Genomic DNA, 15261 nt, shown 5'->3' with positions numbered 1-15261 from the left:
CTCTCCACCCTGGGGCTACATTCAGTTGTAATCGCCCATACAGTATGGAGAAAAGGGGACGGGATGTAAGAGTAATTGTAAGTTACTCACCGTAGTGACTAACATACTCTTAGTCCATAGTCCCCTTTCCTCACTACATCCCACCAACCTTCCCCCTAATAATACTGGTGTCATTAGGCAATGTTAAATCTATCGTCGACGCATCAATGGGGAATGAGGTGTGGCACCGGAGGGCGGAGTCAGGGCATTGCAAGCTCTCTGGGTCGCACCCCGCGCACCTCTAAATTTAAAGGGGAAGAAGGTTTTTTCTGTGGAAAAAGGTTCCGTCTCCCGTCCCTTGGAAGGGACGCCCATACAGTATGGAGGAAAGGGGACAATGGTGTAAGAGTATGTTAGTCACTATGGTGAGTAACTTATCATTTCTATTGGAATTTCATCTCAACGAGACCTTGGTGTTACCTGCGTTTTTTCCAACGCCTTTGTCGCCGGCTGAAAGGACTTTGCACTCGCTGGATGTGGCTACAGCGCTGAATTTTTATGTGGCGCACAGAATGAGTTCCCGGAAAACTTCTCTGCTTTTTGTGAACTTTGGTCCTGTGAACCATGGCAAGGCCTGTCCAAGGCTTCGATTCCCAGGTGGCTCTCCGGCTGTATCACTCACTGTCACCGGTTGGCAAACTGACCGCTGCCTCGCTGTCAGAGTGCCCATTCTACCTGAGGAATCGCTGCTACTACGGCGTTCCTGTCTGGTGTTTGCAGGGCTGCTACGTGGAGGACGACGCACACCTTCACGAAATTCTACTGCGTCGACAGGTATTCCAGGGAGGATTTGAGTCAGCCAAGCAGTGCTGCGCAACCTGCTTTCTTGAAGGTGAGCCTGGTGAGGAACTAAGAGATTGCTTCTGTTGAGCCTTACTACCTCCCGTGGTTGTGCATGTATGTACTGCTATCTATTCTTTATTCATGAGCATGTGAATCCATGCCAGACCCCATGCTGGAGAAGGAACAAGTTACTTACCTGTAACTGTTGTTGTCCAGCATGGGTCTGGCATGGATTCACATGCGAACCCTCGCGTCTGCCCCTCTGTGACTCTTCTCTTGGTCCTACTGCAACTTTACCTGCTAGCATATCTGAAGATGGATGCCAGAGGAGTGGCTTAGGTAGAGGGCAGTCATTGTCTATGGGCAGTATGACCCAGAGCTCAGTGATTGGTTTATAGGAGAAAGACTGTTTATAAACGAAAGTGAAACAGTTTTTTTCTTTTACCAAGGATTCCCAGCCTGACGACGGGGAATATTCATGAGCATGTGAATCCATGCCAGACCTATGGTGGAGAAAAACAGTTACAGGTAAGTAACTTGTTCCTTCTTCGGCTTTGCAACGGAGGGTACCAGTGCAGGACATCTGTAGTGCTGCAATTTGGTCTTGTCTTCATACCTTCACAAGGCATTCTTGCCTGGATTCTGCGTCGGTTTAGGAGACAAAGTTTGGGAAAGCTGTTTTGCACAGCATTAATGAAAAGTACATTCTCTGTTCCCTCTTCCTGCAACATACGGGTATGGTAGTCTATCAAAGATGAGGAATACGTGGGAGGATAAAATTAATTCGAAGAACAAATTACTTGCCCCTGATAATGTTCCTTTGACTGGATGGTCCTCCCACGTATTCCTCTTCGCCCTCTCAACCTGCCCCTCTACCTTCTAGAGAATATCTGTGTTTTGCACCTTCCTCTCTTTCAATGTCTGGTCATCTTGTTACCTTAGAGACATCTGTGCATACAATAGGGGAAACACTGAGGCAACGGGTGAGGTGTGGGCTACATATAACAACGTCTAGAGCGGACGTACGGTGCTGAGGGACATGAGATGGACGACGCACACAGGGCCCTCTTTTGTGAACATTTCTTCCGAAGCAGCTGACACTGGATGATAATATATCAAAGATGAGGAATACGTGGGAGAAACATCCAGTCGAAAGAACATTACCAAGGGTAAGTAATTTGTTCTTCACTCGGTGTGTAAGAAGGCATAACTGTGATCAGCTTGTTCAAGTTAGTCTCCTCACAATTGTCTTCCTGGTTCCACAGATTTCCCTTGGAAATGCCCTCATCACAGCTGGAGCTCAGCTGGTGGAGCTAGACCTCAGCGACAATGCCTTTGGGCCAGATGGTGTGCGTGGATTTGAAGCACTGCTGAAGAGCCAGGCCTGCTTCTCACTGCAGGAACTGAAACTGAACAACTGTGGCATGGGTATCGGGGGTGGAAAGGTGAGCACATTGGTTGTAGATTAGCAGTTTGGTGGGGTAGAGTGAGACCGTAGAAAACATGGAGTTCAAGAATGTCCATTAATCATATTGGGGGGAAATGCATACAGGTGAGACCATTGCCCACCAATGTAGAAAACAAAAGTGAAGCGTGCTGAATTGACTTTGGGAGAGGGACTGAAGGGTGGGATTGCGTGAGTGGAGTGCACCATGGTCACATGTTGACGAGGTGAAATTGTTGGAATCTGTGAAATGCATTAACTAATGTAAGTGCCGTTTCTTGCAGCCAGTTGTAAACAAACATTACTTTTTCTTCAACGTCAGTTTCTATTGGGTTATCTGTTTAAAGTATTTCCGTTAGTGACTGGCCTCTTACGTAATGGGGCAAGATTTTAGGAGGCAATGTAGGCCAGCTTAATAAATTTGCAGCTGATAACTTTCATCACTGTACTTTAAAGGCCACCGCTTGCAACACATGTTTCAAAAAAGGTGGTGTTAGGCAGAATCCTGTGCAGTGCCCTTAGGGACCGCTATAAACAATTAAGATTACAGGTGGAAATACAAGTTTTACCTTTGGTACAAGCCCGTACCACTAAGTTATAGCGGTAGCAGTAGCAGAGCAGCCAGGCTTATCTCAAGAGTATATGAGCAGTAGCAGAGATTACACAAAGGGACCACAATTACTGTGACTCAAGCAAACACTGACTCAAGGTTTTAGGTAAAAAGTATAAGTACATTCATTCTTAAACCATCAGTTATAAACACAACACCTCTATTAAACTTTAAACAAAACCACACGTTAAATATACTACAACTAACTGATGCTGGAAATGCATTGGAGGGACAGGGCCTCCCTGTCCTTGTCCTGTAGTCCTTTTTCATTCGTGTTCTGTATTGTTTTCTGCCCAGGAGTCCATGTGGAACCCATGGCAGTGCAGCTGTTCCTGCTTTTGGTTTGGTGAACAGACCCATGGGATACCCTTATGGCACCCATTGGTGGGGTACATCCCTGTGCCCCTAGTGTATGTTTTAGGGCACCTGTGGGTGGCCCACAGAGCAGGTTATGGGCTGGTGGCAGCTCCATGCTGAATTTGACAGGTGCTCCGAGTATCCTCCATTTTGGGACACTCAGACCCTGCCATTGGGGATCAGTTGATTCCTGATAGAAAGCAAGATGGCCCCTGTGGCCTCTTGCTTTCTATTGCCGGTTACCTTGTTTTCCCAAAGACCTGGGAAGCCCTGACTCTGTCCCTTCCCCCTGACTGGCTGTTGGGTGGAAGATCCATATATGGTATTGTTGTGAAGTCCATTCCAGACAGTATGTTGTCGGTACACCCTGTGGGTGGGACCTGGGTGAATGGAGAGGGTGACCAATATGCACTTCTTGTTGTGGATCTCTGGTTTCTGGTGTTTGTCACAATGACTTGAGACAACCCTGCTCGAAACTGGTATGAATGCAGTGTGTAGTGTTGAATGGCTGGGTACTTGTCCCAATACACATTCCTTGCTGTGAGTGTCTGATAGGGAGGAGAATGGACTGAATGCACTGTTTGCCTGATTGGGTGACTGGCTGCTGAATGCCCTTCTGAATGATTGGTTGCCTTAGTGTGACCCAGCTGAACGAATGAGAAATCGACTAGTATATCTGGGGGCCTCTCACTGCTAGAAATAGGTCAGAAGCTGAAACTGATGCTTAATCTCGAAGCCGAGCCTGAAGAAGAAGGTTGACTGCTGTCTCCCTTCGCTGAAATCCGAAAACCGGCAAGAATGATCCAAGAGAGGACCTGGTTAGGCGCCCTCTTCCTGTGCTCTGAGGCACCATCGAGCACCGCTAACCTTTGCCGAAGCGCCCTGCAAATCAGACTCTCGAAATGCTGCCGTCCGGAGACTGGGACCGCCGAGGAGAACTAAGATAAGCACCAGACATTCCATCCACTGTCGCCGACCAGGGTTTGCAAGCTTGCTGTAACCGCTCGAGGCCCGTCGAAGCCGTGTTGCCCAGAAGAGGAGACCGCTTGACGCTGTGCCGCCGACGAATGGAGCCGAATGCTCCTTTGCCTAAGACTTTTGATTCACGGACGCGCTCGTCTGCACAGCTGCCCGCTTTATCCCGCCGGAGAAGGCCAGGCGAATGACACGCCGAGGAGCATCCGCCGGTGGGTTTCCTGCCACCAAACTACTGTAGAGATGCCGGGCGACTCAACGCCCTTGCTGGGCCACAGTTCTTCACAAACTCTTTGCAGTCCTGAACAATCGACATCGAGGTGCCCCGCACGCCTCTTCCTTGCAGGACGCCTACCCTTTGTTGTCGACGAGCACCGCTGGGACCGAAGCTGCCGGCTCGACGCAGAGTTCAATTTCTTTGAGGGATCTCGACGATCCGTGGCTCCTGCTTCGAAGGTAGCCACTCAAGAAGGATCAGTCGACAACCCGACGTCGAACCCTGCTATTAGTGGTAGAAACATTATGGAAGGAAATAAGACTTATAGAACGATATATGGACTGGGCTTGTGATATATATTTACTTTACAGGTTGCCCAGGTTGGGGGGGTGGGGAAATCTCCACACAGAACTTTCTCTAGGTAACAGGGCCAGTATTTTGCCAACTGTTCTAACCAACTGCTTTCCTCCTATGTCTATTGTTGGTTACCTTTATTAAGTGATTTGTGTGACATTTAACCAGAGTACAGTTGATGCACTTTAATGGAATCTAATAATAATTATGGTACCACTTAGAACTGTTTATTTTTGCCATTGTAGATTTACTGAGCACAAAGTGAGTTATTGTGATTGTGTACATAACCTTAATTATATAAAGTCTGTGTTTTAACTAATACAGTGTGTGGACATTCCTTTGTAGTGGCTTGGGGACTACACTGTACTTAAGAACCAGCCTGCATCACCTCCTGAGAAGCTAGGCCTTGATTGCTTGTCCATTGCTACCGTAATAGAGAATCTTGGCTGGGGTCCTCTGTGCATCTCCTCTACCATATAGAGAGCAGAAGTACAGCCCCCCACCCCCTCCAGTCTTTACACACCCCACTTTCTCTTTTCGGTTTTGCTGCCGCTAACCTCTGCTATGGAAAGGACCCCTTTTCAATTCTGCCCCTCTTGTAACGGCAAATTTCCCTGGAAAGACACCCATCGCTGATGCAATAACTGTCTTCCTCGTGACCACAATGAATGCTCGTGTAAGGCCTGTAAAACGTATCGGCTTAAGAAGATAAAAGACAGGCAGACTAAGCGGTGGGCGGCATACGCTATGCAGGCCAAAATACTCTCCCCAGCAGGTGCTTCGGATGAGGAATCCTTTGGAAGCCATCAACCTTTCTGCAGAGCCTACATGCTCTCATGTGCCCGTCCCCAGCCACGATAGGCAGTCCGTCGGCATTGTTATGGGGAAGTCCCACCACGACGACAAGGGCACCTACGCACCTCTTGTATTTTAGCACACAATTCCTAAGGGCCCTTCAACGGTGTCGTCAAAGAAGTCCTCAATGCCCGTAGGGCCGCCAATGATTTCGATGGTACCTTCCAAACCTCGTGGTTCGGCGCCCTCCCCGCAACCACATGCACGGCATGCAAATGGCAATATGACTCCTTCGGGAACAGGCGATTCTCATAAAACCTCCACTACTGTTGACTTGCCATCTAAAGTTGCTTGAGCGTCGAAGGACTCTGTGGCATATCAGACCGCAGCCGCACTCACAGGTGCGCTGAAACCCCCTACGCGCCAATACACCTTCCGCATCTTCGCGAGAATCTTTTGGTTACAATTTCAGCGGCCAGGGACTCCAAGAGAACTATTCGGAGAGACCCTAGCCTCTTTCTGAGGCCTTACATAAGGGTTCACCCCATTTCTAGGCCGCCCTTCCCACCTCATGACCGTTCAGCTTCATCAGAATGGACTAGGAGAGGTTTGAGCAGTGTATGGCCAAGATGGCTGAGTTCATAGACCCGTATGACAGTCCCTTGAAGAGACCTAGGTAAGTGGACTCTTGCTCCATCCCCTCTAAATTTCGAAAACTTCCCTCCCTCAGTGCCCAGTTTCCCTCTTTTGAGGCACCACAGGGACACCACAAATAACATCTTTGGGGACGACCCTGAGGACCTGACCCAGGATGCTTCCTTTGAAGGGTTTTAACTTTTATAACCAGGACCCGGGCTATCAAGACCCAGACTGGAATCAGGCGGAGGACCAGAGTTCGTGGCACACACAGCTACATACCACTTACCCAGATGTTCTGTCTGGATCCCCCTACTACTCCTCTGCATAGGGATTCTTCACTTGTCAACGCCCAAATGCTGTTCAACCTCCTCCTAAAAAGAGCAGCCAACCATTTTAAAATTGCTACGCACGAAGCTGCCCCTGACTCGGACTTCATGGAGATATCCTCAAGGAAAATACTCTGGTTAGCCAAGCCATCCCCTTATTAAATTCTATTAAGACATTTGGCTCCTTCGTTACTGTCCCTGTTCCTTACACAGGCAGTTAAATCCCACATGGACATTTTTTTTTTCCCAACCCCTCTGACCCCTTCTACATTAGCGGTCATTCCACACTGGGCTCCTTGGTTGTTAAAGACCACTCGCAAAAGGGCTGGGGTACCACTGCCCTCAGCAGAATCCCCTCTAGACAATGACTGCAAAAACTTTACGCCCTTGGTTAGTGGATCACCGCCTCTGCGGCCTACTCCACAAGGATTGCCAACTACACCACGCTCCTTGCGAGCTACAGTGATGTTCAGTGAGGCCTAGCACAGGATGGTCTTCAGGAGGCTCCAGAGCCCACCTGATCATGCCTGCTGACGGTCGCTGCAGAAGGCAGACAAGTGACCCAGAATATCTCGAAGAATACTCTGAACTCTGCTTAAACCACTGGCCGCACCCTTGCTCAGGGAACCCTACTCAAGAGGCATGCCTGGTTAAAGAACACCGGGTTCAAACCTGAGACACAAGCCTTCTTAATTAACAAGCCTGTGGAGGAATCCAACGAAAGGCGGTTGATGACGCAAGTGAAACCATGAAAAAGGAGCATGTGAATTTAAAGTCACTTAGCCAGATTACGGCTAAACCTTTTCACCAGCGCGGTAGTCCTAACGACCACCAGTTATTTCATGGCCAATCCTTTTCCCGCTCACTCCAAGGTCAATATGGCTTGTGGGGGGTACCCCCTGTTCCTCCGGTCAGGGCTACCCTGGCAACTTCCAGTACCAAGAAAGAGGCTCTTGTAGGGTCAAGGGTATTGGCAGAAACTCTACTCCCAAAGGCTCCTCGGCTCCACCTCCAAGTGACTAACCGGTACATGTTTCCTCCCACGATTCCCCAGTCGGGTGTCGACGGTCTTCATTCATCCACACCTGGGAGGGGGATCACTTCAGATCACTGGGTACTAAATGCCACTGCCCAGGGTTATTGTATTGAGTTTCTCCGACCACCTCGCTACCACCCACCAAGAAGTGGACACCTTTTGCCAGAACACCTGCGCATCCTTCTGGAAGAAGTTCATTTCCTGCTGGAAAAGGGCGCCATCGAAGTAGTCCCCCCTTCTCCAGGTAAACAAGGGTATTTATTCAGTGTACTTCGTTGTACCGAAAAAGGATCTCACCATGTACCCTGTTTTTTTATACCTGCTCCCTGCAAACAAGTGTGTCAAACCTCAAAAGTTCAGGAGGTAATCCCACTGCTGCAACAGGGGGATTACATGGCCACATTAGACATGAAAGATGGATACTTTCATATTGCCAGCGCACAGAAAGTACCTCAGGTTCATGATTGAGGACACCCACGATCAGTTCAAGGTTCTCCCTTTCGGCATTGCTTCAGCCCCAAGGGTGTTCACAAAGGTACTGGTGGTAGTGGCAGCTCACCTGCGCAGGCAGTCCATCCCAGTCTATCCCTACCTCGATGACTGGCTCATAACGGGATTCGTTCGGAACATGCCAGACAAATACCCAGAAGACGGTAGATCTCCTTCAGCCTAGGATTCTCTATCAATGAAAAGAAATCCAGTCCAACCCCCAGCCAAGTCAAACAGTTTTGGGGGGCTCTTATTCGGACAGTAGACTGGCTTGTCTTCTCCTCCAAGGAGAGGCTCCAAAACGTGCTGTTTCAGATCCCTTACTCAGTCACCAGGTGACTGTACGCAAAGCCAATTCGACTGATTGGTATGATGGCTTCCCGCGTTTACTAGTTCCTCATGTGCGTCTGCGCATGTGTCCCATGCAAGAGTGGCTCTTGACCCAGTGGTGTCAGATCAGCGGGACCATCTAGTGGTTGTCTCGACAGCCCTTGTTTCAGTCTCTGCAGTGATGGTCAAGGGAAAACCTTCTGCAGGGGGAAACCATCACTGCCTTCGCGATACAAGCCACTCTTACAACAGATGCATCTCTGTTGGGGTGCTCACCACCTTCAAAAGACAGCGCACAGCGTGTGGTCTCCAGCACTAATATCCAATCACATCTACCCGTTGGAGCTGCTAGCAGTGTTCAAGGCCTGAAGGCTTTCCAGACACATCTCCAGGGGAAGACAGTTGTAGTCCTCACAGACAGTACCACAGCCATGCACTACAAGCGGGTACTCACTCTATAGAGCTATGCAGACTGTCCCAGAATATCTGGAAGTGGGCACTCAAACACATGTTCCTCCTCTCACAACATGTTCCATGTGAACTCAATCTTCTGGCAGACGTACTCCGCAGAGGTTTCCCCCTACCCATAGAGCATGAGTGGCAGCTACAAGAGGACATTTTACTCAATGTATTTGCAGAATGGGCACTCCCCAGAGATAGACTTATTCACCACCCTGGAAAACGCCCAATGCCCAGACTATGCCTCCAGATACCCACAGAACCGCTTCAAGTGGAACGGTCTCTGGATAACATGGTCCTGGCAGGGGGAAAACTCTACTGAGTACGTCTGCCAGTCTATAACTTGTAACTACTGAGCTGGCTGGTAAAGGGGAATTGGATAAAATAACAAAGATTAGGTCTCCTCCAAACGACTCCATCTCCAAAACTTCAGATTTAGGAAAGCTGCAACAAATACAGCTAATGGTTACACATGGGTTATCACTCTGGCTGTTCCCCTTATTTACACTCGTTTTTTCCCCTCCTCAGGATTACCTGACTACCGCCACCCGTAGCCTGGAGGTTATTCTAGTTGAAAGACTTGTATTTCTCCCTCAGACTGCACCTGCTGATTAATACTTTCTCTGTTTACTTTAATTCTTTACTTCTGTTTCTTGCGCTGCAACTGGTAAAACTTCTTCCACGAGCCATTACTTAAAAGTATGTAGCTTAGTATTTCATTTTATTAATTTCTTGAACTGCTCTCTTCTGCTATCTACTAACTTCCTTGTATTATTTCTAAATAAGTGTTCTTGAATTACTGCTTTTTTTTCATTTATAGTTCATTTAAATAACTTTTGTGGCTTACATTCCACTATATGGTCTCAAATATTATTAAAACTCTGAATCAATGAATTCTGCTATGCTGCTTAAACACCCTGCACACTTGTCTCCTGTGTTAATTCGACTTTAAAGCTGCGTGTTCTGAAATGCTCGCAAAACCGACGACAGCTGTCTGATGCTACTTTCTCCTCATCAAAGTTGCGCAGCTGATCGGGAACGCAAGCCGTCTCACCGTGACTTTCTTCTGTTTTACATGCCGCAAGGTCCTTTACTCTAGCGCAAGCAACGAAAAGCTCTACGTGCTTGCAGTGTAACCAGAGACCATTATCTTCTTAACGATTCCGCGCACTGTGATTCATTGATAAGCTGGCCTTCAGATCATACAAATTGCTTGCGCGCCAAAGCAACTTGTTCTTGCATCCGTATTTAACCCTAACCTAAACAGTTTTGAAAACGTTCAACTTAAACTTGTAAACTTTTAACTTCAGCCAGAAATTGGAATAAATAAACTGACATTTCGTTCACGGTCCCATAAAGTCTGAGCAGTTTCGAGTTAAACATTGTGCCTCATTTCCTTATTTTTAACTGTCACTTATCTGAATCATCATTCCTTGCGTCAATCTGTACATGGAGTTCTTGTTCCTAGCTTTCAAACGTCAGAGAACTTCTACTAAATTGACTTTCTCAGGAGCTTATTGTTGCTGTGACCTTTTGTAAGTTTGTCTTGACTGAAAAGCAGTTTAGAACCTCTCCAGACATTCCAAACTACGTTGGGACAATTCCAGCTGCCGGACAAAGTTATGGGAGACGACAGCAAATGGCCCACAATACCAAACTGCCTTAATGACTAGAATCTAGAACCTTCTCCCCAACCACCTGTTCCATGACACCCCCCCCCCTCTCGTAATGCCCTGTCCCAGGGCCAGGTTTGTCAGGTTTAAGTTGATGGAATCTCTCGACCAATCTCGGGGAGTGAACATCTTTCTTTGCCATCTATGATCGTTCCTCTGGCCTGTAACCCTTCTGGTCCACAAAATATTGCAATTTCTCCAGCATGGGGTCTGGCATGGATTCACATGCTCATGAATATTCCCAGTCATCAGGGTGGGAATCCTCAGTAAAGAAAAAATCAGTTTCAGTTTCGTTTCTGAACTGTCTTTCTACTAATAACCAATCACTGGTCTCTGGGTCCTACTGCCCCCAGCCAATGATTGCCCTCTACCTAAACCTCTCCTCTGGCACCCATCTTCAGATTTTTACCTACACGTTCAAGTCTTGGGAGTCGTGCTTTAGCTCATGAGCTTCTACTGCGTATTCCATTTTTTCAGAGAATTTTCTCTATTTTGTTGGGTCAATTGAGCCTAAAGCTCCACCGATTCATCATCCGATTAACAGGGACCCGTTTTCGAAGCTTCTATGCCCTTCAAGGGCAAATTTTCATCGAACTTCACTTCTTGGAGGATTCCAGAAGATACTTGAGGCCTGCCCCGTGTGGAGATGGCCGAAGACAAAGGAGACTCAACACCTCTGTTCAGGATCTGCCCAGGATGTGGGCTACAGAACGTCTTCCAGGAGGATGGGTGCTCCCAATGCCTTTGCTGCCTTAACACAAACAAATGGCACGTGGAGGAGGCCTGTGCGTTCTGCAAGGACATGTCCTCCTGCACCATGAAGGACGGTCGTCATAAGCGGATCGCTGAGTGGCTGGAGACAAAGAACCCGGCGGCAGGTAACCCCCGGCAATGTTCTTCTCCCAAGAGAAAATCTGAGCGGTCTTCTAAGACCTTTGAGGGCGCTCCGGCGACGGGTGCCCAAAACAAAGGCAAAGCAACGCGAGTCCGCGAGCACCGGGAGTGCCGTGGGTACGGGCTCCTCGGCAGCAAGGCTGGGTGCAGCTTTGCTGACGCATTCAACCAGGAGCCAGTGCTCCGGTTCAGTGAAGAAAAGGAAGTCTGAGCAACCGGGTAAGCTTCTGGAGAAGGCCCGATCGTCTCCGATGGAGAAGTCCAAGGGGAGCGAGGTGCTGATCCCCCCAAACGGTGAAGGCCTCAGACTCGCCTCAGACTCGCCTAAGGTCATGAAAGCCCAGGTTCACCAGGCCAAACCGTCTATTGAGAGTGGTGGCATCCCTGGTGAAGGCAGCGGATGCGTGTTCCCAGGAGGCATCCACCAAAACGAGTTTCCCTGCCCGCCCGGAGGGAATCTTCATTCGTGCCCATTGATAAGACTCCCGTGACGATGCCGCTCATCTCCCAGAGACGGTCGCCCCTGGCCGAGAAGAAGGGTGGGGGTGGGTGCAGTGGTCCAGCTAGATTCAGAGACATCTTCTGAGGAGGAGCTTTCAGGCCTGAAGGCGGTGCTGGACAAGAAGTTCGCTTAGGGCAAGTCCTACGGAAGGAACCCGACGAGGTGGATGGGGAGTGCAACGAGGAACGTGACGGGGAACGGCAGGGTGTGGAGGAACCGGACCCCACACCCCTCCCAACACTCCCGTCGCAACCGCCTATACCACCAATGGACAGACCGTTGGACATCCTACAAGCTCCGCACATCCTATGCACGGAGATACGGACAAGGCTGCCCACGTCGATGGGCGATCCGGCGCCTGGACCGTCGGAGGATCCATCAACTAAGAGGAGACACAAGTCCATTCTCCTCCACCATACCACCCATCCCCTCTGCCGAGGGACGAGATGGAGCCAGATAAGGTGACGACGGCGGAACGGATCTCCCGTCGCCGCTACCTAGGGCTTCTCCCCCCGATGCGATCGGATCCTTCCACGCCATGATCTCCAGGGCTTAAGGACTGTGCCAGCTCAAATCCGAGTAACAGAAGGAGGGTTTCCTTTATCAGCGACGAGGGGCTAAGAGGAAGACCATACTCTCGGTCCTGTTGTTGGACGCCATCTGGGACGAAGGGCTGTCCCTCCTGAAGAACCCATCCTCGACCCTGGCGAAGAGAGACTGGTATGAGAAGAAATACCAAGTTCCAGACTCTGCAACGATGTGCCTCAGAGCCAGACTGTCCCCGGACTCTGTGCTCTCTGCGGCGGCCAGGAAGAAAGCTGCAGGGTCGGCGGCATCGACTTCCACTTCCCCACCGGACGGCGAAGGGAAGAAGCTGGACGCCAAGGGATGAAGGGTTATCTCGGCTGCGGCGACGACCTTTAAGGTGGCCAACGCTCTCGTGTCCCGCTACGATAGGGAGCTGTGGTTTAAAATCGCCCCTCTCCTCGACTTCGTCCCAGACAAGAGGGCCGAGGCCCTTGAGATACTGCAAGAAGGCGAGGTGGCTTCGGACCATGCCATCACAGTGGCCACAGACATCGCCGACACCAGGCTCCGCCAGATCAGAAACAGCGTTTGCCTTCTCCGGCGTGGTTGGCTCAGGGTCACCAACTTCCCGTCAGGACGTCCAGGCGAGGGTACTGGACATGCCCTTCGGAGACAACTTGTTCGGCAAGGCGGTGGACAAGTCACTGCAGGCCATCAAGGCAGACACCGAGACAGCCTGTGCCTTAGGCACACTCCAGCAACGACAGCCGTCCTTTCGGTCCCCCGGTGGCAAATCACAGGGTGCCTCCAAAGGTTTCGGTGGCAGCTCTTCTTCATACCATCAAGTGGCCTGTTCTTCGTCCCAGGCAGCCTACAGAAGCCGCAACAAGGCCGTCTGAAACTGAAGTCATGGCCAAGGGACCACAAGGTGGCATGGCCTCTGCGAAGCAGGACTTAATCGGCCATGACGTCTGGCCCCAACTCGAGCACCCCGATGGGAGGCCAGCTGGCGAACTTTGTTGGTGCGTGGCAGTCCATCTCCACTGACAGCTGGGTGCTGGATGCCCTGGCCCACGGACACACCCTGGAGTTCCAAAGGAAGTGACCCCGTTTTCCACCTGTGGCCAGGATAGGAAACCACATTCCACAACTACTTCTGGAGGCGAGCAATACTGAAAAAGGGCGCGAAAGAGCTCGTCCCAAAGAGGCTCAGTGGCTGCAGAGTATACTCGCGATACTTCCTCGTCCGAAAGAAGACCGGCGGTTGGCGGCCCATTCTAGAACGCCGCCGCCTCAACAAATATTAGGTCCCAGAAATTCTGGATGGTCACCCTTCAGCACGTGCTAGGACAGCTGGAGCAGGGAGACTTCCTGTCGTTGCTTGATCTGGAGTATGCTTACTTCCACATCCCCATACACAAGGGGCATTGAAAGTTTCTGTGCTTCGTGGTCCAAGGGCGGCACTACCAATTCAAGGCACTTGCCTTCGGTTTGAAGTCGGCCCCAAGGGTCTTCACCAAGTGCCTGGCATCGGTGCCGGCGCGGCTGCGCCTGCATGGGCTCCACGTCTACCCCTACCTGGATGATTGGCTCATCCAAGCGAAGTCAAGGGAACTCGCTGTCGAGCACACAGCAAGGACCGTCCGCCTGCTCACAGAACTGGGGTTCTCGATAAACTATACGAAGTACCTGGTTGGAGCCATCGCAGGACGCTCAGTTCCTGGGAGCCAGACTCAACACGGTGGCGCGCCTGGCTTCACCGTCAGAGGACAGGATAAAGGCCATCCTGGGCAAGGTACAATGACTGTTGTCCATGCAAGTGGCCAGGGTGAGGTCCATCAAGTCCCTGCTTGGCATGATGTCATGCATCTACCTTGTGTGTCTGTGCAGGCTGCGGATGCGGCCGCTGCAGGAGTTCCTCGATGCCCGTTGGATGCAAGTGACGGAAGCTTTGAGGACAAGATCGCCCTCAACAAGACATTCCGTTGAGCGATTCGGTGGTGGGGTGTCCACGGGCATCTCGCGGCAGGCACAGACTTTCAACCCCAGCGTATCAGGAGACTGTGACGACGGACGCCTCCCTGGAGGAAATCTCCACGCAAGAGGCCTGTGGCTCCCAGAGGAGAGATTGTTGCACATCAACGTTCTGGAGCTCCGAGCCGTGTTTTGGGCCCTCAAGACATTCCTTCCGTCCCTCAAGGGCAAGGTGGTGAAGGTCTTCACCGACAACACCACCATGATGTTCTACATCCGGAAGCAGGGGGGCACCAGATCCCCGGCCCTCTCGGAAGCGCAGGACATATGGCACTGGGCCGTTGCCCAGAGAATGTTCCTGGTACCCTTTCATCTAGCAGGATGAAGAACACTGTTGCTGACTCACGCAGCAAGGAGCTGCGCTCTTTCCACAAGTGTGAACTTTGCAGGATCAGGTGGACCTACTATTTCGACGATGGGGCAATCCCCAGATAGATCTGTTTGCGACGGCGACGAACACCAAGTGCCGGAGGTTCGCCAGCAGGTTTCCCCAGCCAGGGAGCACGGGGGATGCGTTCTCATTCCTCTGGGACGGCCTGTTCCTCTATGCGTTTCCACCATTGCCGTTGCTTCTGCGACTCATCAGTTAACTCAGACGGTTCCGGTGCAGGATGATCGTCGTCCCACCGGCGTGGCCGAGGCAGATATGGTACCCGGACCTTCTGGACATGTCGGCGTCCCCTCCAGTCAAGCTTCCGGCGGACGCAGATCATTCTGCCAGGGAAGGAGGTGCGATTCTGCACCACGAACCGAGGTCGCTGAACCTGCAGGCCTAGC

The 15261-nt window shown here is 50.7% G+C and overlaps 1 protein-coding gene across 1 annotated transcript in view; it reads left to right on the top strand.

Annotated features, from left to right (window-relative positions):
* The window catches only part of RANGAP1 (Ran GTPase activating protein 1), a 1265070-nt gene that overhangs the window by 272920 nt on the left and 976889 nt on the right, over positions 1–15261 (top strand). Inside the window, exon 5 of the mRNA XM_069652750.1 lies at positions 2088–2267. Coding sequence (XP_069508851.1) covers positions 2088–2267 — 180 coding nt within the window. The remainder of the gene's footprint in view (positions 1–2087; positions 2268–15261) is intronic.

The sequence above is a fragment of the Ambystoma mexicanum genome, chromosome 3p (genome assembly GCF_040938575.1).
Source record: "Ambystoma mexicanum isolate Mex_15411 chromosome 3p, UKY_AmexF1_1, whole genome shotgun sequence".
In the NCBI taxonomy this organism is placed as follows: Eukaryota; Metazoa; Chordata; class Amphibia; order Caudata; family Ambystomatidae; genus Ambystoma; species Ambystoma mexicanum.
This window is presented reverse-complemented; position numbering and strand designations above follow the sequence as displayed.